The following is a 23,727-nucleotide window of genomic DNA, read 5'->3' on the forward strand; positions in this document are numbered from 1 at the left end:
GTAAAATTCGAAGTTTAAAGCAGTGCCGCCGTGAATATGTTGCACATGTGGAATGACTGCGTTGTTACACTTGGCTAGACAACAGTGAATGCAACAGTGGCCAATGGACACAAGCATGTTGCTCGAAAAGGTACTGATATGATTTAGTTTACGGAGTACGTCCCATAGCGACTCAGGCTACGAGGTACGCTGTAGTGGAGGGCTCCGGTTCATTTCGGCCACCTGCGGTTCTTTAACGTGCACTGACATCGCACAGTGCACAATCTTTTAGACTTTCGCCTCCATCGAAATGCGACCGCCGCGGTCGGGCGCATATCTTTGAAAGCGAAATGCTAGAGGCCCGTGTACTGTCCGATGTCAGTGCACATTGAAGAATCCAGGTGGTCGAAATTATCCGTAGCCCTCCACTACGGCATTCCTTATAGCCCGAAACAAGTCTGTGACTCCGAGGTCTGGGAATATGCCTGGTTCATGACACTGCAAAGCAGCAAATGAAAGCTTTCAAAGAATGTTCAAAAGAGGATGAAGATGTTCACACACTGGAAAGAAATCGCCGCCGTACGGAGCTGTAGATATTATTGAGGCAATCATGAGCGTGAAAGGAACGCTTGAATTACCTGGAATGAAATAAATGCAAGAAATGCGACTATTTTTCAACAGTGCACAGAAGCAGCGATTTCACGTCCCAAGCGTCGAGCAAAGCAAGCTCACAACCTTGCATACTAACGAAGAAAAGTGAAATTCAAAGTTGATGTCGGTGCCGTGAATATGATTCGAAATAAGTTTGTGGCGTCAGATCTGATCGAGACAACGACGAGCCCATGCATGTGAAATGGCTGCATTTATGCCCCACTTGGCAAAGGCAAGAATGAATGCAACAGTGGCGAATGGACAAAATCAGGTAGTTCGTCAGAGTGTCTGGTGCATGAGTCTTCAAAGCAGCAAATCAAAGCGTTCAAAGAATGTTCATCACCAGCCGAAGATGTTCACACGATGAAAAAATCGCTGCTGTCACTCGTTCACTGAAGCAACGAAGGCAAAGCACAAGACCATAAAAGCAAGCAGTGCAGAGCTGTGCGTACTGAGAATGCAATCACGAGCGTGCAAGAAACGCCCGTCCCGCCCCGGAACAAATATGGAATAAGAGCCAGAAGAACTGTTCTGCACAAGTGTGCAAACGCAGCGACCCCATCGCAAGCATCGAGCATAAAAACATTCTTGAGGTACTCGTGGTATGAGACTGCAAATGACTGCAAAGCAAACTCGTTCGCAATGGTGCATGTCAACTGAAGAAAATTGAAATTCCATGTTGACATTGGTGCTGCCGATAATGAGATTCCGAAGTTGACTACAAGAGAAGGCAAAACAATACCGTGAAGTAAGCAGTATGAAGCTGTAGGTACTGTGGAGGAAATCATGAGCGCGCGACAAACGGCAGTATTGCCTGGAATGAAACAATCAAGGAGAGCAACAAGTGAAACCATGGGGAAACAATTCACAAAAAAGCGATACCGCATCCCAGGAGTCGAGCAAAGGAAACTTGCTCGCAGTCTTTTCATCTATACTGAAGAAAAGTCATTCACAGTTGTCTTGGTGCCGTGAATATGATTCGAATGTTTGTGACGTCACATCTGATCGAGACAAGCCTGTGCATGTCAAATGGCTCCATTTATGCCCCACTTTGCAAGACAAGAATGAATGTGAAAGTGGCCAATGAACAAAAGCAGGTTACTGATCCTTGAAAAGCTCGTCAGAGTGTGCCTGGCGCATGAATCGGCAAAGCAGCAAATGAAAGTGTTGAAACAATGCTCAACAGCGGCAGAAAACGTACACACCCTGAAGGGCAATCGCCGCCTTCATCCATTTAGCGATGCAGAGGAGGCACAACAATACCGTGAAGTAAGCATTATGAAGCTGTAGGTACTGTGGAGGAAATCATGAGCGTGCGGCAAACGGCTGTATTGCCTGGAATGAAACAATCAAGGAGAGCAGCAAGTGGAACCATGTGGAAACAATGCACAAAAAAGCGATACCGCGTCCCAGGAGTCGAGAAAAGGAAACTTGATTGCAGTCTTTTCATCTATACTGAAGAAAAGTCATTCACAGTTGTCTTGGTGCCGTGAATATGATTCGAATGATGTTTGTGACGTCACTTCTGATCGAGACAAGCCTGTGCATGTCAAATGGCTGCATTTATGCCCCACTTTGCAAGGCAAGGATGAATGTGAAAGTGGCCAATGAACAAAAGCAGGTTACTGATCCTTGAAAAGCTCGTCAGAGTGTGCCTGGCGCATGAATCGGCAAAGCAGCAAATGAAAGTGTTGAAACAATGCTCAACAGCGGCAGAAAACGTTCACACCCTGAAGGGCAATCGCCGCCTTCATCCATTTAGCGATGCAGAGGAGGCAAAACAATACCGTGAAGTAAGCATTATGAAGCTGTAGGTACTGTGGAGGAAATCATGAGCGTGCGGCAAACGGCTGTATTGCCTGGAATGAAACAATCAAGGAGAGCAACAAGTGAAACCATGGGGAAACAATTCACAAAAAAGCGATACCGCGTCCCAGGAGTCGAGCAAAGGAAACTTGTTCGCAGTCTTTTCATCTATACTGAAGAAAAGTCGTTCACAGTTGTCTTGGTGCCGTGAATATGATTCGAATGATGTTTGTGACGTCACATCTGATCGAGACAAGCCTTTGCATGAGAAATGGCTGCATTTATGCCCCACATGGCAAAGGCAAGAATGAATGTGAAAGTGGCCAATGAACAAAAGCAGGTTACTGATCCTTGAAAAGCTCGTCAGAGTGTGCCTGGCGCATGAATCGGCAAAGCAGCAAATGAAAGTGTTGAAACAATGCTCAACAGCGGCAGAAATCATTCACACCCTGAAGGGCAATCGCCGCCTTCATCCATTTAGCGATGCAGAGGAGGCACAACAATACCGTGAAGTAAGCATTATGAAGCTGTAGGTACTGTGGAGGAAATCATGAGCGTGCGGCAAACGGCTGTATTGCCTGGAATGAAACAATCAAGGAGAGCAGCAAGTGGAACCATGTGGAAACAATGCACAAAAAAGCGATACCGCGTCCCAGGAGTCGAGAAAAGGAAACTTGATTGCAGTCTTTTCATCTATACTGAAGAAAAGTCATTCACAGTTGTCTTGGTGCCGTGAATATGATTCGAATGATGTTTGTGACGTCACATCTGATCGAGACAAGCCTTTGCATGAGAAATGGCTGCATTTATGCCCCACATGGCAAAGGCAAGAATGAATGCAAAAGTGGCCAATGGACAAAAGCAGGTTATTGATCCTTGAGAAGTTCGTCAGAGTGCGCCTGGTGCATGAATCTCCAAAGCAGCAAATTAAAACGTTCAAAGAATGTTCAACAGCAGCCGAAGATGTTCACACGATGAAAGGAAATCGCCGCTGTCATTCGTTCACTGACGCAGGAAGGCAAAGCACAAGACCGTGAAGCAAGCAGTCCAGAGCTGTGGGTACTGAGAATGCAATCGCGAGCGTGCAAAAAACGCACGCCCTGGCACAAAACGCAGCAATAAGAGCAAGAAGCAGGACTATCTTGGAACAGTGTGCAAAGGCACCAGAGGCGTCACAAATCGGGCATGAAAAACTCAATGTGCTCGTGATGCGAGACGACAAAGCACACTTGTTCGCAACCTTGCATATCAGTGGAAAATAAAATTTCAAGGACAGCATAGCTGCGGTGAATGCGTTCCCGAAGAAGTTTGCGACGAGAGGATGGACTGAGCAGAGAACGACGACCCTGCGCATGTGGAAGGGATCCATTGTTTGTCCCTCTTCGGAACGCAAGAATAATTGCAACAATGGCTAATGGACCCAGGAATGTTGATGCTGGAGTGAGTTGAGTGCAATGCCTGGTCCATGGACCTACAAAGCAGTAAACGAAAGGCAATCGCCACCGTCACCCATTCAGTGGCGCAGAGAAAGCAGAATGCAAGACCTTGAAGTAATCATTGCAGAGATGCAGGTACTGCGAAGGCAATCATGAGTGTGCAAGAAACACATGTATTGCCTGGAATCGAACATGGTATGAGTGGAACTATTTTGGAACAATGTGCAAAGCGGTCAGAAGCATCAAGCAGAGCTAAAAGAGTAAAATTCCAAGTTTACAGTGGTGCAGCTGTGAATGTTTCCGAAAAAGTCTGGGGTCAGGACAGAGAGACGATCGACAAGCCTCTGCATGTGGAATGGCTGCATTGTCCCACTCGGCAAGGCAAAACTGAATGCAACAGTGGCCATGGAACAAAAGCATGTTGCTGATGCTCAAAAAGATCGTAAGAGTAGGCCTGGTGCCCGAATATAGAAAGCAACAAATGAAAGCGTTGAAAACTTTGTTCATCAGCGACCAAAGACGTTCACGCAATGAAAAGCAATCGCCGCTGTCAGCTGTTCAGTGATGCAGAGGAAGCAAAGCACAATACCATACAGCCAGCAACACAGTTTTGGTACTGTAGAGGTAACCATGAGCATGCAAAAAACGCCTGTACTGCCTGAAATCGAACATGAAACAAGTGCAAGAAGAACTATTTTGCAACAATGGGCAAAGGCAGTAACCCCGTCACAAGCATCAAGCATCGAGCATGAAAACATTGTTGAGGTACTCGTAGTGAGAGACTGCAAAGCAAACTCGTTCGTAATGTTGCACGCCAATGGAAGAAAATTGAAGTTCCAAGTTCACAGTGGTGCTGCCGATAATGTGATTACGAAGTTTGTTACATCAGGGCAGGGCGAGCAAACGACGAACCCGCCCATGTGGAATGGCTTCTGATTTGTCCCACTTCGTAAGGCAAGAATGAATAAAGCAGTTGCCAATGGACACAGGCATGTTGCTGATGTTCGTTGCTGAATTGTTGGCAGGTGAATTTGACTACAACCTCGATGCCAACATCAATGAATCGAGTGCTTGTGACGCGATAGGCCACATTTCGAAGTACGTACCCAGAGGTCTCTGGCCCAACATGAGGTGGTCTACCCGGATTTGTCCACCTTGCAACTAAGCCGGCCTTATGTTTGAAAACAGCGACTGGTTGGCTGCCATGCGCCTGTAAGCGTGAAACTGCACACTGAAGTGTCACTGAACCAACGCCGGGTGTTAGCCTCATGGTTGTGGCAACGAAGAAGAACGGAGAAGTGAGGCGCTGCATTGATTCTCGCGCGCTCAACGATGCATTGGAGCGTGAACGGCACTCACTGACAATCCTCGAAGACATCTTTCCCGAAGTCGCAAAAGCAAGGATCTTCTGAAAACTATGCCTGCGTGGTGGCTACTGACTGTTTTAGATGAGTCCAATCGCCTTAACATGTTGGCGCAGCAATGGAACGTTACCGCTGGCTGCGCCTTCCCTTTGGACTCACTGTCAGCAGTGAAATTTTCAAAAGGAACTACAGTCAGCATTTTATGGCCTGGATGGTGGGCTGGTTTTCAATGTTGAAAAGGCCGATCATGAAGCTCACTGCGATCGTGACGAGAAGGTCGAGAACGTGCTACAGAGATAGATGTCAGCAGATTAGTGTGCATCTCAACAGAGAAAACTGAACTCAACTGCTGAAGTAAGACATTTCTAGTTCACATTGTGACAAGAGAAGGGGTACATGCAACCAAAGAAGGCGCTTGAGAGCAACTGTGATCTACAAATGGCATTCCTTGACTTAAGGAACACGTTGCTACATCACTTGAAAACAAGTCTTGTCCAGCTCGGCAGGAGCTAGCGGACTACATTCGCAACGACAGAACTGTTGCAGCCAGAAGTTGCAGTCAACGTTGACAAGCAATTGGAAGAGAATATATACGAACGATGGTCTTCTACCACGACTAAAGAGCAAAGAATCTGCCACATTTAGCAGAAGGACCATATGTCACAGTACAGCAAAGCAAACAAGCCACTTTGGAAAGAGAAATAGTGACCGAGCAGTACGGCGACAGATTGTGAGGGGGAAAAGCCCCCCATGGGCAGATTCGTGATTTCCTGAGGCATGACACCGGAGGATCGAGTAAACCATACCAGACCGAGCCACATAGCGAAAGAAAAAAAAAACTTTGCAATGAAAATGGCGGATGTAGGAACACTACTAGGAAGAGGGAAAAACGTAACGAACTACAAATGAGCCAGCATGAGGAGAGTTCACCGGTCTGTGGCGGTCAGTCCAGCAGTGGGAGCAAGGTGCAGTTGAGGGATCGGAGTGGACAGCGTGGCAAACGACCAATGTGTGGCTCACTCGGTAGTAGCTGCTGTCCGATGTAGGCATGGTGGGGCCAAGCACTGCCGCAGGTCTGACCTCGCAATGGTAGTCAGAATGCCGGGTGCGGAACCACTGCAGCAGAGGTTAAGGCACTTCTGAAGACTGGTTGCGCGATGAAGGAGACTGCTTCCCAGGTCCGGTCACCCGGGTATGGCGGAGGATACACCTGAACCAGCAGCAGGCCCTGCAAACGGGAAGGCAGGCACAAAGATGGGCATCCTCACGAGGGCGTCCTCACTCTCACCTCATGAGGATTTTACTCGGTGAGGTGAAGTAGGGCAAGATGCACTACCTGAGGGCGACGGTGGTGGCCCGGACCGTACTCCGGGCTGAAGTTTTTGTCTGTGCAGCCTGTTATAAATTCCCGTTTTAAATCGCTGCTTCTTAAGATGAAGATTCCCGGGGAAGACTTAGTTTGTGCATTATGGGGGTACACGAGGCGAACACGAAACGCTGGTATCGCACACCTCTGTCGAAGCTATGTACTAAACCGCTGATCAATGCTATGCCGAAAAAAGCGCTATTCTAACTCAAACAGCCTATCTTTAAAAAAAAATAGTGAAGTCTTAGGGCGCAATACCCTGTATAGTGCGCTAACAAGGGGGCACCGGCCAGGCCGTGCGAGTAGCCGCCGATCCAACGGGGACTGTGGTACCACAGTCAACATTTGCATCATGAGCCCCGAGTCTGTCGGATAATCAGAGTGTAGAGTAAAACACGTAGAAATTCTACCTAGTAAGGCCGTTGAATTCGAAAGTTCTAAGCCTGCTATACCGGAATGAGGTCCGATTTCAGGTCAGTGCAAAAAAAATGCTAAATTTCCCTGCCAAATCGAAGCCTGTTGGCGGCGTTGGTGGTGGAATGTTTTTTTTCGTACTGAGTAGTTCAGTACAGTCGTATCTTCTTTCTACTTTATTTTCGCTGTAATTGCGGTATAGTAAAGCGGTGCAGCAATGTGGTGGGAAAAGCCAACCCCTGTAGTCATACCATGGATATAAAGCAGCAGCCTAACCACATTAATCTGAATTATCGCTCGCTCGATCGGCCTTGCATTGTGCGATGGGCTAAAAAAGAAAAATGTTGTGCTGCTTTCCAAAGAACAGGAACATCTCGATTTATTTCTGCCGCTGGTGAGACGTGTAACTATGTAATCTCGCGGCTGATTTTATGAACCAAATTTTATGCAGACGTAGTAGGGGATTTGATATTCTGCGTTTGAGTAATGCGTAGTAAAGGCTGAGCACATCACCAAGAGTGAAATTCAAAAGACGCAGTGGTATGGTAATTTTGTCGGGTAATGGTAAATGACCTATAAACTTTCCTTGTTCTGAGTGTTCTGCGCTAAGCACATTGTAATGGTCGTGGTAAACGCTACAGAATTAAGTTTTTTCACAGACACATAACGCACACTCATTTTAGCAGTCCATATAGATAACAATGAAATGTTACAATTGCAGGGCACATGCATGCATGCAGTGCGTTCCAGAAGTAAAGGCAGTGATATTTTAGGTTTCATAACTGTCTAGGTTTTGCCTCTCGTATTAGCTCAAAGAACTCGCACACACGTACGCGCACATAAACAATATAAGCGTCTAGCCTCTCCTACCATAGTGTCTTGAGGGCTTGTCTTGTATGTTTATTACTCAGTATTATCACCAGAAGTTGCCGACTAGAAAATATAACTCGAGTTTAAAATGGCTTAGTGAGGGTGAGGGTGGGCCGACGATGTGAGGGCAAGGGTGAGGGAGGGCCAGCAAAAGTGAGGATGAGTTAGGACCCGGATAACTTCAAAATGGGGGCGAGGGTGAGGGAGGGACATGAATTCAAAAGGGAAGGTGATCGAGGAAAAGTAAAAATTAGGGCATTTGCCCACCTCTGGGCAGGCACGATCGAAGATCCTGCAGCAGTTGGCAGTACCCAGCACAGCAGCCACCGTTCGAGACAGCTGGAAGGAGACGGCAGGCCACCGGTTCCGCTAGACCGGGCGGAGACAGCTTTCCAAGTCTGGTCTCCCGGGTCCACAGCAGCCGATTATCTGCCCGTTCTCTTGTGCTTTTTTCCTTGAGCGGTGTGTGCCCCACACAGCACGAAGTGGCCTGTGGAGGATACGGCAAAGCCGGAGTCCGCATATCTGCGAGACAAAAATGGAACTGTAGCAGATGCAAGCGCATATAAAATGCGGCCGCTTACTCTAACTGCGCCCGGCTTGCGGACAGTTCAGTGTTGGCGACAGCAGCAGCAGCAGAACGGCAGGCTGATGCACGACGATGGCATGGCGCCTAAGTGTCCCCCATGCTGACAGCACGGGATAGCCAGTGTGCGCTCGTTCTTGTACAATCTGAAGGAGAACCTGCGAGGAAAGCTGGGAAGTCGTGCACGCTTCGTGAAAGACCCGACGGGCACTAGCAGGGGCAGTGCAAGCGGAAGAGGCAGACGGCATGGAAGGAATAGGAAAATGAGCTACTGGAGAGTTATGGACTGCAGAATGCGCAAAAATCCGGACAGGCTGCTTGTAACTAAGAAACACAAGCATCGACCTGGCATACTCATCATCTAAACATACAGAGCTACGGACAGAACTGGAACGCTTACTGTGCGAGTGTCCGAACAGGTCCAAGTGCCGCGTGGAATACGTTAAAGTATAGGTAAGGTGTGGAGGAAGGCAGAGCCAAAGTCCGTGAATCTGCGGTGATAAAAACAGAGCTGTAACAAGGGTGTAAACATACAGAATTCGGATGCTTACTCTTAGAGCGTCAGAACAGATCCAAGTGACGTGTGGATAGAGGCACAGCCAAAGTCCGTGAATCTGCGAAAATATAAACAGCTGTAACAAGGGTGCACGCATAAAAAATTCAGAAGCATACTCTTACAGCGTCCGAACAGGTCCAAGTTACAAGTGTAGAGGCAGAGCCAAAGTCCGTGAATCTGCGAAAATAAAAAAAGCTGTAACAAGGGTGCAAGCATAAAAAAAATCAGAAGCATACTCTTACAGCGTCCGAACAGGTCCAAGTGCCGCGTGGAGTACGGTAAAGTACAGTACTGTGTGGAGAAAGGCAGAGCCAAAGTCCGTGAATCTGCGAAAATAAAAACAGCTGTAACAAGGGTGCAAGCATAAAAAATTCAGAAGCATACTCTTGAAGAGTGTCCGAACAGATCCAACTCACATGTGGAGAAAGGCAGAGCCAAAGTTCGTGAATCTGCGAAAAAACGTTTGAGGTCACGGCGGCAACCCGCATTGGAGGTATGCGAAAGCATTGTCGCCTCGTTTCTCTGCCCCTCTTTGCTTCACTTGTCCCTTCTCACATTTACTCGATTAAGCACTGATTAAATTCACCCATTTTCCAAATTGCCACAACTGTCTTAAGTTCCATCAATTGGCCATTTTGAGTTTTCAAACTTGGCGCCACGCTTCGTTTTCAAATATGGCCCCGCGCGTTGGCTCCGGCCATCCTTCTGGTTTTTCAAATTTGGCGCCACACGTTGTCCTGGCTCCGCCCACTTTTTGGACATTTTTGGCTTTAACTAATCACTCTATCGACATTACTGTTTGCGCAGCATCCTCACATCCTCTTTCGATTACAACCATTCGCTTGGCGCTACCTCTCGTAAGTTCCTCACAACTGCTGCGGACACGACCTTGTCGACATAGCCTAGTAAAGCTTTCGACTTAAAAACAACTGAATTGCGGCTCTGGCGTCACGGAAGGCGAAAGCAGCAGTCACAATCAGGGAGCATGGGAGGAATGGCACGACGCTTACGAGTCAACAGGCCAGAAGCGAGCTGTAGAATGGTCCTGTGTCCCTGCTGGTACGCATGAGGTTCGTTTGCTGGAACACGCGCGCAAACCTGAAAGAAAAAAACGGCTTGCAGCGAAAACAATGCCAGCATAAACCTGCTATACTCACCATGTAGCGTAGGGTGCGGCCGCTTCTCGGAGAAATCGAGCCGCAGTGGCGGATGCCCAGACCGGAGCCAGAATGCGATAATGAAAGCTGGCCACTGACCTTGGCTGCAGCGGAAACACGATGTGCCACAGACCGCAGGCAGCGTCCGTTCTTCGGAGTTGCTGGACGAGGGTGGCGAGAATTCCGAGCGCCGTGTACGGCCACAAACCACATGTCGCTCAAGAATTCAAGAGCAATAGCTTGCGCGCGATGGCTTTAAGGCCGTACCCTTTTGAATGGCGGATCACACAAGGAGATTAGACCAATTTCTTCCTTAAAGCGCGCGATGGATTTAAGGCCGTACCCTTGTAAACGACGGATCACACATGTAGATCAGACCAATTTATTCCTTAACGCGCGCGCGTTGGCTTTAAGGCTGTACCCTCTTGAACGGCGGATAAAACAAGATTAGACCAATTTCTTCCTTCACGCGCGCGCGCGTGATGGCCGTAAGGCCGTACCCTTTTGAACGATTAGACCAATTTCTCCCGTAACACGACATGGTGGCTGGGCCGCAAAGGCACTCGGAACGGGTGCTCATTCCGTCACGTAAGCGACAGCGGGCACTGAGCTACCCTGCCTAGTGTCAGCTAAGCCGGAACGTGTGCGCGCCGCGAATCTTAGCCCGCTGCGCTTCCGTCACGGAAAGAAGACCCGATGGCGGCGCTTCGTGAAACCTATATATACAAGCCTCGTGTTAATTTTGCTACACTGTTAGCCAGTGCTGCTTTTTTGTTTTTCTGGGGGTTTAGTGCGTCCCAAATCGCCTCAGGCTAGGGGACGCGCCAGTGCCAATGGTTGCAAAAATGCGAGTATTCTGATAGCGAATAGCCAAGAACTCGTTTCACGAACACAGCCCGCCCTCGCCGCGAGGCTTAGCCCCGCTCTCACCTTCGTTGCCGGAGGCCTGGCTCGAAGAAAGTTCCATCGGCGCTCCTCGGTAGTTCACGAGCTCAAGGGTTTTGCAGCGCCTCCGGGGAATGGCGAAGATGACAGCAGCCAGCTGGCAACGCACACACAGCCACGGCGAGAAGCACCGCACTGCAAAATGATAATAGCCAAGAGCTCGTTTCACGAGCACATGACTCCCTCGCCGCGAGGCTTAGCGCCGCACTCACCTTCGTTGCTGGATGCCTGGCTCGAAGAAAATTCCACCCGCGCTCCTCAGTGGTTAGCGAGCGAAAGGGTTTCGGGGCGTCTCCGGGGAATGGCGAAGACGAGAGCAACCAGCTGGCAACACGGACGAAGCCACGGCGAGAAGCACCGCACTGCAAAATGATAATAGCCGAGAGCTCGTTTCACGAGCACATGACTCCCTCGCCGCGAGGCTTAGCGCCGCACTCACCTTCGTTGCTGGATGCCTGGCTCGAAGAAAATTCCACCCGCGCTCCTCAGTAGTTAGCGAGCGAAAGGGTTTCGGGGCGTCTCCGGGGAATGGCGAAGACGAGAGCAACCAGCTGGCAACACGGACGAAGCCACGGCAAGAAGCACCGCACTGCAAAATGAGAATAGCCGAGAGCTCGTTTCACGAGCACATGACACCCTCGCCACGAGGCTTAGCGCCGCACTCACCTTCGTTGCTGGATGCCTGGCTCGAAGAAAATTCCACCCGCGCTCCTCAGTAGTTAGCGAGCGAAAGGGTTTCGGGGCGTCTCCGGGGAATGGCGAAGACGAGAGCAACCAGCTGGCAACACGGACGAAGCCACGGCAAGAAGCACCGCACTGCAAAATGAGAATAGCCGAGAGCTCGTTTCACGAGCACATGACACCCTCGCCACGAGGCTTAGCGCCGCACTCACCTTCGTTGCTGGATGCCTGGCTCGAAGAAAATTCCACCCGCGCTCCTCAGTAGTTAGCGAGCGAAAGGGTTTCGGGGCGTCTCCGGGGAATGGCGAAGACGAGAGCAACCGGCTGTCAATGCGGACAAAGACACGGCAAGAAGGAGCGCACTACAAGGAGCACCGCACAGCTAAGTGGCCTCATCGCTCGTCTGACAGCGAGGAAGGCAGAATGGCGTCGTCTGAGCCTGGCTGACAGCCTGCGCATGCGCTGATGACGCTGGCAGAATGTTCTCGAAGGCGCTGTGTGCGTCGTTCGAGTTATCGCAATCAGTGACGGAGCGTTTTCATATCTTTTTCTTGCACGACCCCCCCCCCCCTCCTCCCGGCTTCAATTAAACCCCATGCGATCTTCGACAAGAGGTGCCACACGTGCGAAGGCGGCAGCCATGACGATGCACCGGCGCCGCTTCTTCGATGCATGCGGACCATGCTCGCAGCTTATCCAGCGGCACGACGTTTTTTTTTTCTTTAGATGACCGTCCATATCTTATCTGGTGCGAGATGCTCACGATGAAGCGATACGAAGACGCTCCTCTAGACTACACACCGCGTCTTTTTTTAACCTCAGCAAGTCCCGTCTGTAGCAGCGCTGCTTTGGCGTTCATTTTATTTTTTCAAAAGTGCGCGTTTTCCACGGCCGGCCACGAAACTTGGAATTATGGCCGTCAAAACAGCAAATTTTGGAAAGTAGAAAGCATACGCAAAACTGCCTGTCTTCCTTTGTGCTCTGGACGTTTCACGCGCTTCAGCGGGTGTACTAGAGTCTCGCGGCGATAATTAAGTGCTTTGCGTAAATTCATCATATAAGATGTCAGCCTTTTCAAGGTGCAGTCGCGGGTACTCCTTGGTTGCGACGTTGTTTTCACTGCCGATTATACTCTGGTTCAAATATTTGACGTTTTCAAGAGGTCAAATAATGAAACATAGTAACCGCATGCCGGTTTGCTTTGTTGTTGTGTACCTCACAAAATGGCACATACCTACAAGGGATATTGGCCGCAACCAGGCGTTGACTACTTGCATGTTGCCATTTGCAGCAGCCGCGCTTTTTGACGACGTCATCGTTCTTGGTGCATATTTCGCTGGCGGGGCGGGTAAATCCAGAGATAATAAGAAAAAAAAGCTGGTGCAACCACAGCAGAGCTCCTCCGTACCTGCTCCTAATAATTTGATGATGGTGGGGTTGAATAGCTACCACCCCCCGATCCACTATTCTTATTTCTCTTCACAGTTTTGGCCGCCGTGTGAGTCGACTGTTTTCGTTTTTTTCACCGTCTTCTGTGTTTTTGCAGCCTGAACAACATAGCTCACTTAGCAAAGAGCAGCTTGTTTCCCTATCTCAGGTACTATCGGGCCGGAATGAAACGTGAACATGGGAACGCGTGGCCTTTGGTTAATTTTGATACATACAGTTAGGCGCGAAAAGCACCACGTGATTTAGATGTTACGCCGTCGCAAAACTGGGCTGTTTCAGTGTCCTTTACGGTTACGACCTCCATCGATTGAATGGTTGCTTGCTTCTCATATGTGCGTGATCCCTATCGAGAAGGAGTACTTGCGCACGCACTCAGAACACGGTTGTTCAGAGAAGAACTATCATGGTGTGTATAATCGTATGACTATTTTTCTTTTTTAATGCGAAAGCAATATTACGTTAGGCCGGCACAGGAGGTGTCCGCAGCAGGTGTCGCCTTAGCTGACGTCATCAGCTGATGGCATCAGCAGTCATGACCCAATTTGTGTGACACGATGTAAAAATGGTATATCAGTATTGATTTGTCAGTAACATGTAATTATCTTAATTGATTAGCACAGTCAGTACACCTAATTACAGATCATAATTATCACACTAAATAATTACGGCAACTAATGTTTACCATTAATTGAGTAATTAATCAGATTAATTAATTGTGCTCATCAGTGAGGCCATGCGACGTCATAAGAGTGCGACGTCATCCATACGTCTGATGACGTCACGCCCACACCCAATCCGAACTGTACAGCAACAACAAGTTCACATCGTCGAGTGGTAGCATCGGAGATCAAAGAACGACAGACTGCCGACGTCGCACTCTAATGACGTCACATATCCATACGTCTGATCACGTCACGCCTACAACCAATCAGAGCACAGCAGCAAAAAGGCCACATCGTCGAGTGGTGGTGGTAGAGGGGCAGGGAGTGGTAGCATGAATTTGTCATTCTCTGCACTCTTAGATCCTTTTTATAGTTTTCCTAGCACTTGTGCAGCGGTCAAGCGAAGCGCCACTGCCCTTCTATGGCAGGTGCTGCCACAAGTGGAACTTGGGCTGCTTCGGTTGGGTTGCGATATAATTTGATCTTCCCAAGCAGCATCTCACTATTAATTGATCTTCCGCGTCACTGAAGCCTGAGCGCAGACCTAGCTGCTGCTCACCTGCGCACCACTCGGTGGGAATGGACCGGTCGGGGTGGAGGGGAGGGTGAAACAAACCACTCGCCCAGAGGAAACACGCTAGCACACTTTTAAATAGATTGCCTCGGGATGTAAACTAATTATAATTAGGTTGTTTTTGCGTTTGACAACCCGAGGCGAGAAACTTTCTGGAGGACGCAGCATGCAGGCTTGTGCACACAGACCAAGACACCGAAACAACCAACGTTTTCCGAGCTGTTTGTTGATTGACGCTCCATCAAGAAATATTTCGTACCATTTCACTTTCTTCGATCAGTGTGAAGACACAGGTGGACAGAGCGAATACCAAGGAATACGTGGCACAGTTTTCAGAGACTGTATGAGGTACGACTTCCTGTCATGTGTGGTAAGAGAGAGCAGACACTGTTCCGCTGCACCAAACGTGCATCTCATTGACTGCTTGAATTATGCATGCACACCCACAGGTTAAAAAAACAAGATAGCATGACCAAGGCGTGGCTCTGCACGACAACATGTCATGGCAAGATAACCGCTGGCCCTTAAGGGTAACGAAGTGGATTCCAAGGGAAAGTAAGCGTAGTAGGGAGCGGCAGAAGGTTAGGTGGGCGGATGAGATTAGGAAGTTTGCAGGCAAAGGGTAGGCGCAGCTGGCAAAGGACAGGTTTAATTGGAGAGACATGGGACAGGCCTTTGCACTGCAGTGGGCGGAGTTAGGATGATGATGATGACGATGAAAAACCATTCACATTGATGAAATGCCGAAATATGATCATGTTCCAAGCAAGGCTTGTGGCTTAGAATCACAGAATCAGTTATGTCCACTACAGGAATGTAACTCACTCTCCATCATAAAAAAAAACACTTGCTGTCATGCTATACCTCCCCTTTCTTGCGCTCTGATCTGTTATTACATTGTGCACAGTTAATGCACCGTTGTTTCTGCGCTGATGATTATTCGATGCGAACGTACAAGACACGGGGAAACGATAGACAAAAAAACGAGACGTTAAACGGTTAAACCGTTCGGGGGGGGGGGGGGGGGGGGGGGGGGTAAAAATGCTCGCTTAGATGGCCCAGATTCCTAAAAATTCGCCATTTTACTCTTTAAACAAGCATTCGAATTTAGTATTCTTAGGATTTGTCCGCAAGAGCAGCAACGGAAGCAACTGAGCTTGCGCACGTGGTTATGATGTGTTCTTTTCTGCATTGTAGTGCACGTGCGAGTAGCCTTTGCAAGAAAGGCTAATTATTATGTTGCGAACTTGAGACCAGTGTGTTCGCCAAGGTTGTCATAGAATACAGATAGAAGGCTAAAACAAACTCGCCAGGCGAATTCAGTTCACCAGTACGCCGCCGCCGAGCAGGGTGAAGACAACTGCGTCGTCTGCTACGGCGTTCGCTATTTTGAGCCCACTGCTTATGGAGCCAGCGGACACCGCTCAGCAGAATGTTTAGTTCATTGCAAAAAAAAAAATAACGAGGGGGGGGGGGGGCGCCCTGCGTAAAAAAATATAAAGAATGCACCGAAATGAGCATCGTGGTTAAAATGGTCACTTATTGACGCTCTAAAAACTTTCATTGTCAATATGCAGTTGACGACTGCATTTATCGGCAGCAGAACAACACTTCGTCGAGAGCTGCGTCAAGACGTTTTAGCTGAAGGCTGAATGATGAATTTCATAAAAAAAGCAGAGCGTAGTCTCGGTGCTCTACAAAAGATGGCATGACACACCCTGAATTCAAATAGTGTTCTCCCTCATCGACTATAGTAGGACACAACTTATAAAAACAGCAGTTGTTAACACTGGGCCACCGTCCGCGGCGTACTGTATTAATCCGCTAGCCAGAAAGGGAACGAAATCAGCTTTTTAATATTTGACTTTATTAAACAAGCCAGGTATCAAAATTCTAGAGCTTATAACTTTTTTCTCATGGTTAGCTTCTTGTTTAGGTGACAAGAGAAGTTTTAACAACGGCCTATATTTTTTTCGTGGAGGAATTCTGTGCGCCGGTCCTGAATGTGGGCGGAGCTTCACTGCAGACTTATGGTGTCTTCGGCTGACGGCACTCGTGGAGTTTTCCACGCACTCGTGCAGTGCCCCACGTTCGGCTGGATGCCACTCGTGCTGTGCCTTACGTTCGGCTGGGACGAGCACGACACGAGTGCGCGCCACCGTGGAGACCGACGGTGGAGCGCGGTGCAATCCCGTCGTGCAGCTCGCGCTAGCAGACGTCGCGGGCGGACGATGCTGTTGGCGCAGACAATATCACTACACAGTGGCCGATAGGAAGCATCGACGAAGTGGAAAAAACACGAAGCATCACAAGTGGGCATATTTTAAAGAAATGTTGAATGTTGTAGCGGCTGCGATGCATTTATTCGCGCTGCAATCATGCAGCCACTGGCCGGCGAGCGCTGTGCCTTGACCGTTTGAAAAAATTAAAGGTTCGTCAATATTTTTAGTGCGGCGAACGGCAAATGCGGTTCATCTGGCACGCATGCACTTTATGACATCATACTTTTTGTCAGCGTGAGCATAGGTTAAAAGATATATCAATACAGTGACAATGTGGGGAGCTGAGATTGGATTGAGAATCGTCGGCAGATATTTCCGGAAGTCACTATAGCTGTTCTAAAGCGTATGCGTCAAAACCAGCGAGCATAACGCCGTGGTGTGTCTGACAAACCTGCACAAGCACAGTCGCAGTATTTCATGAGCATGGTCGTGGTTCCCGCATTGCCCACATCGCTATGAACGCCGGTCCTGCGCGCTGTTACTGAAGAGGTTGTTGCTAACTCTACAAATTGCTGACTGCAGTCGGCGTCGGCCGCTCGTAAAAGTGGCCTCTGAGATCTGTGAGAGTCTCAGAGGCCACGGTGAACAGAGGGCAGAAAGAGCAACGGCACTCTGCGAATGCTTCGCACGTTCGGCTGGGGTGCAAGTGTACGTGCCACTCGTGTAGTATTTGACGTCACTTCCTAAGCACCGGCACGCAGGCAGTGCGGCTCAGCCGAAGACACCATTAAGTTGTATCCGACTATAGACAAAGAGTGTATGCTGCCCCACCGAGTAGAAAGATGTGATGGTGATGTCATGTAATAGCTCTGCGTCTCGAAGAAGTCCGTGCCTAATGGTGAATCCCAATCGCTCCATCCGTTTCAAATTCGTCGCTACATGGCCCTTATCTATCTTTCGCAAAAAACGTCCATGCCTCTGATTCACCACGAGCACATCTACAACGTCCCTCCAACTTATCACATAGATTACATAATAACTACAGCTATGTTCGCATTTATGGCAACACACATGCTTTCAACTTCTCATCACTCCCGCGTGCCATCCGTCTCTGGAACGATCTTCCGGACTGCATTGCCCTGCAGGGTAATCATGACATCTTTCGCAAACATCTACTCAAGCACTTCATTGATAACGCTTAGCACGTCATTTATATGCTCACGGTGCATATAAATTCGTCTTCAGCTGCTTGAGACTATCGCCTCTTTGGTTCTGTTGATGCGCAGCTTTCCTCATGTATACCTGAAATACTCTTTTGCTTTTGTATAACTTTTTCTGCATTTCCCTATTTTTGTTACATGACGCAAAGTTGTTTTTTCGTTTATCGCTTTTTGTGAATTGCGATATCGTATCTGTACTCACCTGTTTTTTGGGTTTTGCTGTACTTTACTATACTTTTTTTTATTTCTAACCCATTTTGCACAAACTTCTGTATTTGGCCTCCCTCTTACAAAATGTCTCTCCGGAGGCCTGTAAGGTATATGTAAATAAATAAATAAAAATGTGCAACTGTATTGAATATCTCCCTCCCGGGCCGGGCACACGCGGGAATTTACCATCCACATGCTGGATACTGGACTACTCGAGCTTATCCGCGCGAACGATTTCGTCAGCTGCGCTTATTGCTGCAGCCTGTGCCGCCATCTGCACAGAGTGAATGCGAACATTCCTCGAGCGTAGCTGTTATCTGGCGCGCTTCCCAGGTGTCACTGGCCGCTCGGCGGTTTCTGCTTTTCAACGTTCCCCACCAGCTGCCGCGCTCCCGCTCAAAAAGGCTCATTCCCAACATATAATTTGTCTAGCAGTTTCATAGTGTCATGCACCCATGTGTTCTTCCTCATCCCAGCTCTGTGAGCTCCAGGCGCGCGTTTTGCGGAGAGTCGCAGATGCGACGTCAAAAGGTGGACAACTGCGAACGCTTGTGAAGCATGACTCGTGTGTGAAATACACGCCCTGGAGAGTAACCCGAGTCTGCGCAGCCTATTTAGTTGGTCTCGAATGTGTATGTTATTAATAAATCTGCCGGCGACCGCTTGCGTTGCGGCTTACACGGCAGTTCGCTGATGCCTGGCGGTCGGTGCCTAAAGCTCTGCACCCATGCTGAGGTAGGTGTGCTCGACATTTGCATGTGTAATTGGTTACCTACGCGACGGAACTTTTGCAGTGCTTCTGTATTTCGCGTTTCTAGCTGCGAGAACAGTCCATTCTCACTTGTGCTCATTTGCATTGAACGTCTACCGACTCGATATATTCATTCGAAGTATGCTGTAAAGCGAAGGAAACGCGGCTTAGATGGTGTGGCAGATTTCCTGCTTGGCTATCTTCGTTAGTGGACGATCTATCAGGCAGGCATTGGGTGGCCTCCTGCCAGCTATGGAATACCAATGAGTACCCGTGCAAACTTGCTTAATTACGCGGCCAGACGTTCCGTTTTCGACACGCCTCGTGTCGTCTTTCCTTCTCGTCTCACTTGCATTTTATACATCGTTCGCTGTCCTACTAGATTAATAGTTGCTGGACAGGGAATGAATGAAATTAAATGAGCATTTTCATGTAACTGAGGAACAGGAAAATGCATCGTTCCCTGTCTTGCTAGAAGAATAGTTGCTGGACAGGGAGTGAATGGAATTAAGTGAGCATGTTCATATAACTGAGGAACGGGAAAAGGTTATGTTTGAGTGTATATATGATGAAATTAACCTCATTAAGGCTGCAGTCCAAATATTCGATGACAGAGGCGACGGTATTCTTCGCCAGGCTCGTGAAAATACCCCTCCCGCAGTCGGGAATATTGCGCGGTCTGAAATTGGCGTTGTGACATCATTGCAGAGAAATTATATAATCCTCAACCTTCACTGAACGCCTTTGCTATCTGGCGTTGTTCCGAAAGAACGGCTGCGTGGGTGTTCACATGAAACAAAGCCACTGGTCACTGCACGACGAGGATGGGTGCTTTGCCACCACAACGGCTAACTGTGTACAGCAGCCTGCAATAAGTTGCTGCAACTTGTTGCAGTGATTACATAACGTAGGGGTGTGAATAGTGATTTTACCAAACCGTTTCGAATAAGAATAGCGTATCTTTGCTGTAGCGTTTGCTGAACCTGCTTGAGCTCTCCGCGTCGGCCAGAAGACTTGGGGCCATCTGTGATCATTGTGTACGCCACTATTCGTAGGGATAGTGTCGCCGCTCTGTGCCGTCCATCCTGCACGTATACCGGTCGTTCGCAATGGGCCCCGTTTTCGTAACCGTCGTCGAAAAAAAAAATTACGGCGGGAATTATTCAAGCCTCACGTCAATTATTTTAAACTTATTTGAAAACTTAAGACAATGGTCCTTAAGACAATGGTGTTCCAATGATGTTTTCTTTCCACACAAATGGCAATGCCACATGTTCAGTTTGTAGAGGTTTTTTTCATCCCAGCGGTCCCCTCGAGAAGCCTCTCAGAATAATATTTATTCTCAGCAAGATCGTGTGCAAAAAATGGAATGATGTTGAGTCTGAAATAATCCCCTAACTTGACTTAGCCAGCTTAGAAGAAGCACAGATTTCGTGAAGATACTGAAGTAAAGGTAGCCTGATTTGCCCCTCACCGCTACCTAGAAGGGCAGCAGACGTTTGGAATCAAGGGCGCTGAAGGCTGCTGGTATTCGCCTCAGCGTTATCCTGTGCGTTCTCTTAGTCTGATCCGTAAATTTATTTGATAATCGAAAACTAAAGGCGCGGGGTAAGTTATTTTTTTGCAAGCATGGAGGGTTCAATCGAAGATGGGTAGACAATTCAGGGTTCGCGACACATGGAGATGCCTTTATCAGTGCCTGGTGCAATGCTGCGCAGAGTTCTTGCCACCGCAACAGAAAGAAAAGATGGCCGAGCGAGTGCCATAGTCAAGGGTCCGCGGCCGCGTTTTGATGGAGGCGAATTTCGGGTACTCGTGTACCGAGATTCTGGCGTACATTAAAGTATGGCTGGCGGTAGGAACAAATCCAGAGCCGTACAAAAGGTGTCCTAGCGCAGGTGTAGCGTTCGTGATTAAAATCGAATCAAATCAATAGGGCAGGTCTCAGGCGTTAACCATTGTTATTAGATGGAAAGTATATGAGAACGTTGGTCGTTCCCCGAAGTATATGTGTTGTTACCAACCCGGATCATAAACTATAGTCTACCAGCTACTCAGGAAGGATCAGAGGTTTTGCTGAGGGGGTAGTTGACTTGATGTATGTGCATGCTTAAAAGAGCATATTTATTTGGCTCGAAGAGGTGGCAGTCGTAGCAGCAACGAACGGCTCTACCCAGACAGGATTTCACTTCCATTCTGTCAGATCAAGCACCAAGCGGCTGTGAGTCGGCAAGTGAGAATACCTGCAACGTCCTCCACGCTGCTGTCTGGAGTCCCGCGTTCCCAACCTTGCAGAAAAATTATCTTACCTTTGCGGCACAGAAAGGCCAGAAAAGGCAGTATGTTGGTTGATGTCATTTTAGTTCCTTCTTGCGGTCGCAGGCTAGGACGTAGTGAATTCGTCGCGTTCGAAATGGCAGGCACTTTGAATACCACGTGACGCACCTGTGCTAAGTTTCGTCTGCAGACGGGCACACACTAGCCGCATTTGACACGAATACTTCAGCAAGCTGACACTATACGATTATGCGATATTGTAGCAATAGGCGGTGCTTCAGTACATTTTCTATTCACAGTTATTGCCGTTCGTCTGAGCTTTTTTCAAAGAAAGACAGCTGTCATAAGCTGGGTTTAGTCACACCAACCGAGTTAATCTCGGTGGTGACAGTTCAGTCCATCTCAGCACAATGGCTAGTATTTGTTTGATGCATTAGGGCGTCTAGAGCATGAAGTCATCATCACTGAGTGCTCCCTCAACTTTTCAATTTGCCTTAGGAACTTGCAAAAGCACCGCAGGTAACGGACCAATGCGATCCTTATACAGTCCAGACTCACCTCTATGCTCCCTGATGTGCGCCATGCGCTTAACTGGAGGGCTTCTATGAACGTACATTCAGAAATAACGGTGCAGTATAGACCCGGAGGTCACGGCCCATCAGCATGGTGTCGCGGTACATTGCCCGCAACGTCACCAGGAAGACAAGCAAACTGAGAATAAGACGGTGCACAATCTGTTTTATTACCGCAACTTATGTACAACTAGTGGTCACTCATGTGAACACGCACTGCTGCAGCCTCCGCGGAGGACTACACCTTTGCTAAGCTCCTCGCTCTCGTATTGTCAGCTGCCCTATATGCACAAAAATAAATGCCGTCCTCTATGTACAAGGTAGCGCCGCCTAAAAACAGTGTCGAGAGAAAATATAGCTGCCGCTCGATCACCGGGCGGGCTAACTGCACCGTCCAGCGGGTACTGCAGTCGCCCTGCAGCGCCTTCGGCCAGCAGCGGCCGGCGGCGGCGGCGTACGACACGCCGCCACCGCCGCCGCAGCTGGGCCCCTCGATGCGCGCGGGGGGCGGGGCGCTGCCTGGGATGCCACGCTTTGCTCGCACTGAGAAGACACGACAGTCTACACTCTGAGCCTACACGGGGAGGGTTCCTATTACTGTGTACCGCTCTATTGGGCAACGTTTGTACAGGAGGAAGACCGCAGACGGGTTGCTGCCGCCGCTACTGTGAGGGCCGCAGCGGCGGACAAGGCGGTTCTCTCTCGCACAGACTGCTGCGTACAGTGAGTAAGTAGCATCGGTCGCAGGTCGTCCAGTATTATCACAAGTGCGCGTCGGACCACTCTGTTATCTGACCAACATCGATGGAAGTCGCCTATACATCACCCGCCCACGCGCGCGCGAGCCGAGTGGGAGCGCTCTGATGAGATTCGACTTGAAAAACCTCAAGATTCCGAGATTCGAGTCGACCCGAGAGGGCCTGAGATTCCGCTCCGAGATCCCACTCGTAGATGTCTTTGATCGCTCAATAAGCTCGGCGTGGACGTGGCGAGATAAAATGACTCGATAAGGGTTTGGCGCTCGGGAGGGGGGAAATAGGGGGGGGGGGGGGCGAGGAGGCAACTAAAAACTTCCTGACGACATGCCACGCGGCCTAGAATAAGCTGCACCAGGTTCTCGGCGACGCCCAGCGCCGCTCGGGGACCGCCACGGATTGCGGAGGCCGCACGTTCTCAACAACCAGGCACACGAGCCAACAACAAACGACGACACGATCGACAGGCAGAAACGCACGACGCTCGTCTGCAGCCAAGCCGTAAACACACACACACACGCACGCACACCGGTCTAAAAGAGTTGACGAGAAAGACCGCTACGAGGTAAAACTATTCGCTGAGAAGTTCCAGAAGCACGGATGGCGGCGGCGCCCTTATTTTGCCGGCGGCCTGGGGGAAGGTTTCGGGGCTGGTGAGCTCGGCGGTGCCGCGGGCCCTGTGACGGGTGGGTGGGTGGAGGGTCCGGGCCGCAGTCGGGCGCGGGTGGGGGGCCGACTGCGGCGGTCCTCTTATTGTGCTCCGGGCCGCGCCTGTTTGTCGTCGGCCGCTATTGCGCAAGGGGGAGGGCCGGCCACCCGCGGCTCAGTGGTACGCCCGCTGGCGGAACAGGGCTGCGATCTCCTCGACGCTCTTGCCCTTCGTCTCGGGCACCATGTAGTAGGTGAAGATCCAGAAGAACACCAGCAACGCCGTGAATATGAGGAAAGTGTAGTGGCCCAATACACTCTGGGGGAGAGAGAGAGGGGAGGAAAGAAAGAAAGCACGCCGTCAGTTACTTTGCAGCGCGACCATGTACACAAGCAACACTTCTGTGGACTACTTGGTTCATGCTGGTAGGCTAAACGCGGCGCGAACCATTACAGGATAAGACACACAAGACAGGACCGAGCCTCTCTCAACCTGTACGCCTGGTTCTGCCTTGTATTGCTCTGCGTTTAGCCTGTCGCTATGTGCCGCCTACATCGAACGTTTAAGGCCATTGC

General features: G+C 49.4%; 2 protein-coding genes and 1 long non-coding RNA gene across 6 annotated transcripts in view; 1 reads left to right on the forward strand and 2 right to left on the reverse strand.

The window, feature by feature from the left end:
- Nucleotides 1-9,270: 9,270 nt before the first annotated feature.
- On the reverse strand, nucleotides 9,271-13,127 carry LOC144119695 (uncharacterized). Its single transcript, XM_077652258.1, has 7 exons — nucleotides 13,050-13,127; nucleotides 12,024-12,173; nucleotides 11,797-11,946; nucleotides 11,570-11,719; nucleotides 11,343-11,492; nucleotides 10,039-11,265; nucleotides 9,271-9,354 (listed from the first exon to the last, which is right to left on the reverse strand). The coding sequence occupies exons 1-6, from the start codon at nucleotides 13,125-13,127 to the stop codon at nucleotides 11,170-11,172; spliced, it is 774 nt and encodes a 257-aa protein (XP_077508384.1). The 3' UTR covers nucleotides 9,271-9,354; nucleotides 10,039-11,169.
- Nucleotides 13,128-18,616: 5,489 nt separating this feature from the next.
- LOC144119697 (uncharacterized) overlaps nucleotides 18,617-23,727 on the forward strand; it is a 96,549-nt gene continuing 91,438 nt past the window's right edge. Inside the window, exon 1 of the long non-coding RNA XR_013312403.1 lies at nucleotides 18,617-18,883. This is a non-coding gene — a long non-coding RNA (uncharacterized LOC144119697). The remainder of the gene's footprint in view (nucleotides 18,884-23,727) is intronic.
- The window catches only part of LOC144121298 (solute carrier family 2, facilitated glucose transporter member 1-like), an 81,928-nt gene continuing 80,095 nt past the window's right edge, over nucleotides 21,895-23,727 (reverse strand). For all 4 annotated transcript variants that reach the window (XM_077654438.1, XM_077654436.1, XM_077654439.1 and 1 more), the window contains exon 5: nucleotides 21,895-23,470. In XM_077654438.1, the coding sequence (XP_077510564.1) occupies nucleotides 23,327-23,470 (144 nt within the window). In that variant the 3' untranslated portion in view covers nucleotides 21,895-23,326. The remainder of the gene's footprint in view (nucleotides 23,471-23,727) is intronic.

The sequence above is a fragment of the Amblyomma americanum genome, chromosome 2, assembly GCF_052857255.1.
Source record: "Amblyomma americanum isolate KBUSLIRL-KWMA chromosome 2, ASM5285725v1, whole genome shotgun sequence".
NCBI lineage: Eukaryota > Metazoa > Arthropoda > Arachnida > Ixodida > Ixodidae > Amblyomma > Amblyomma americanum.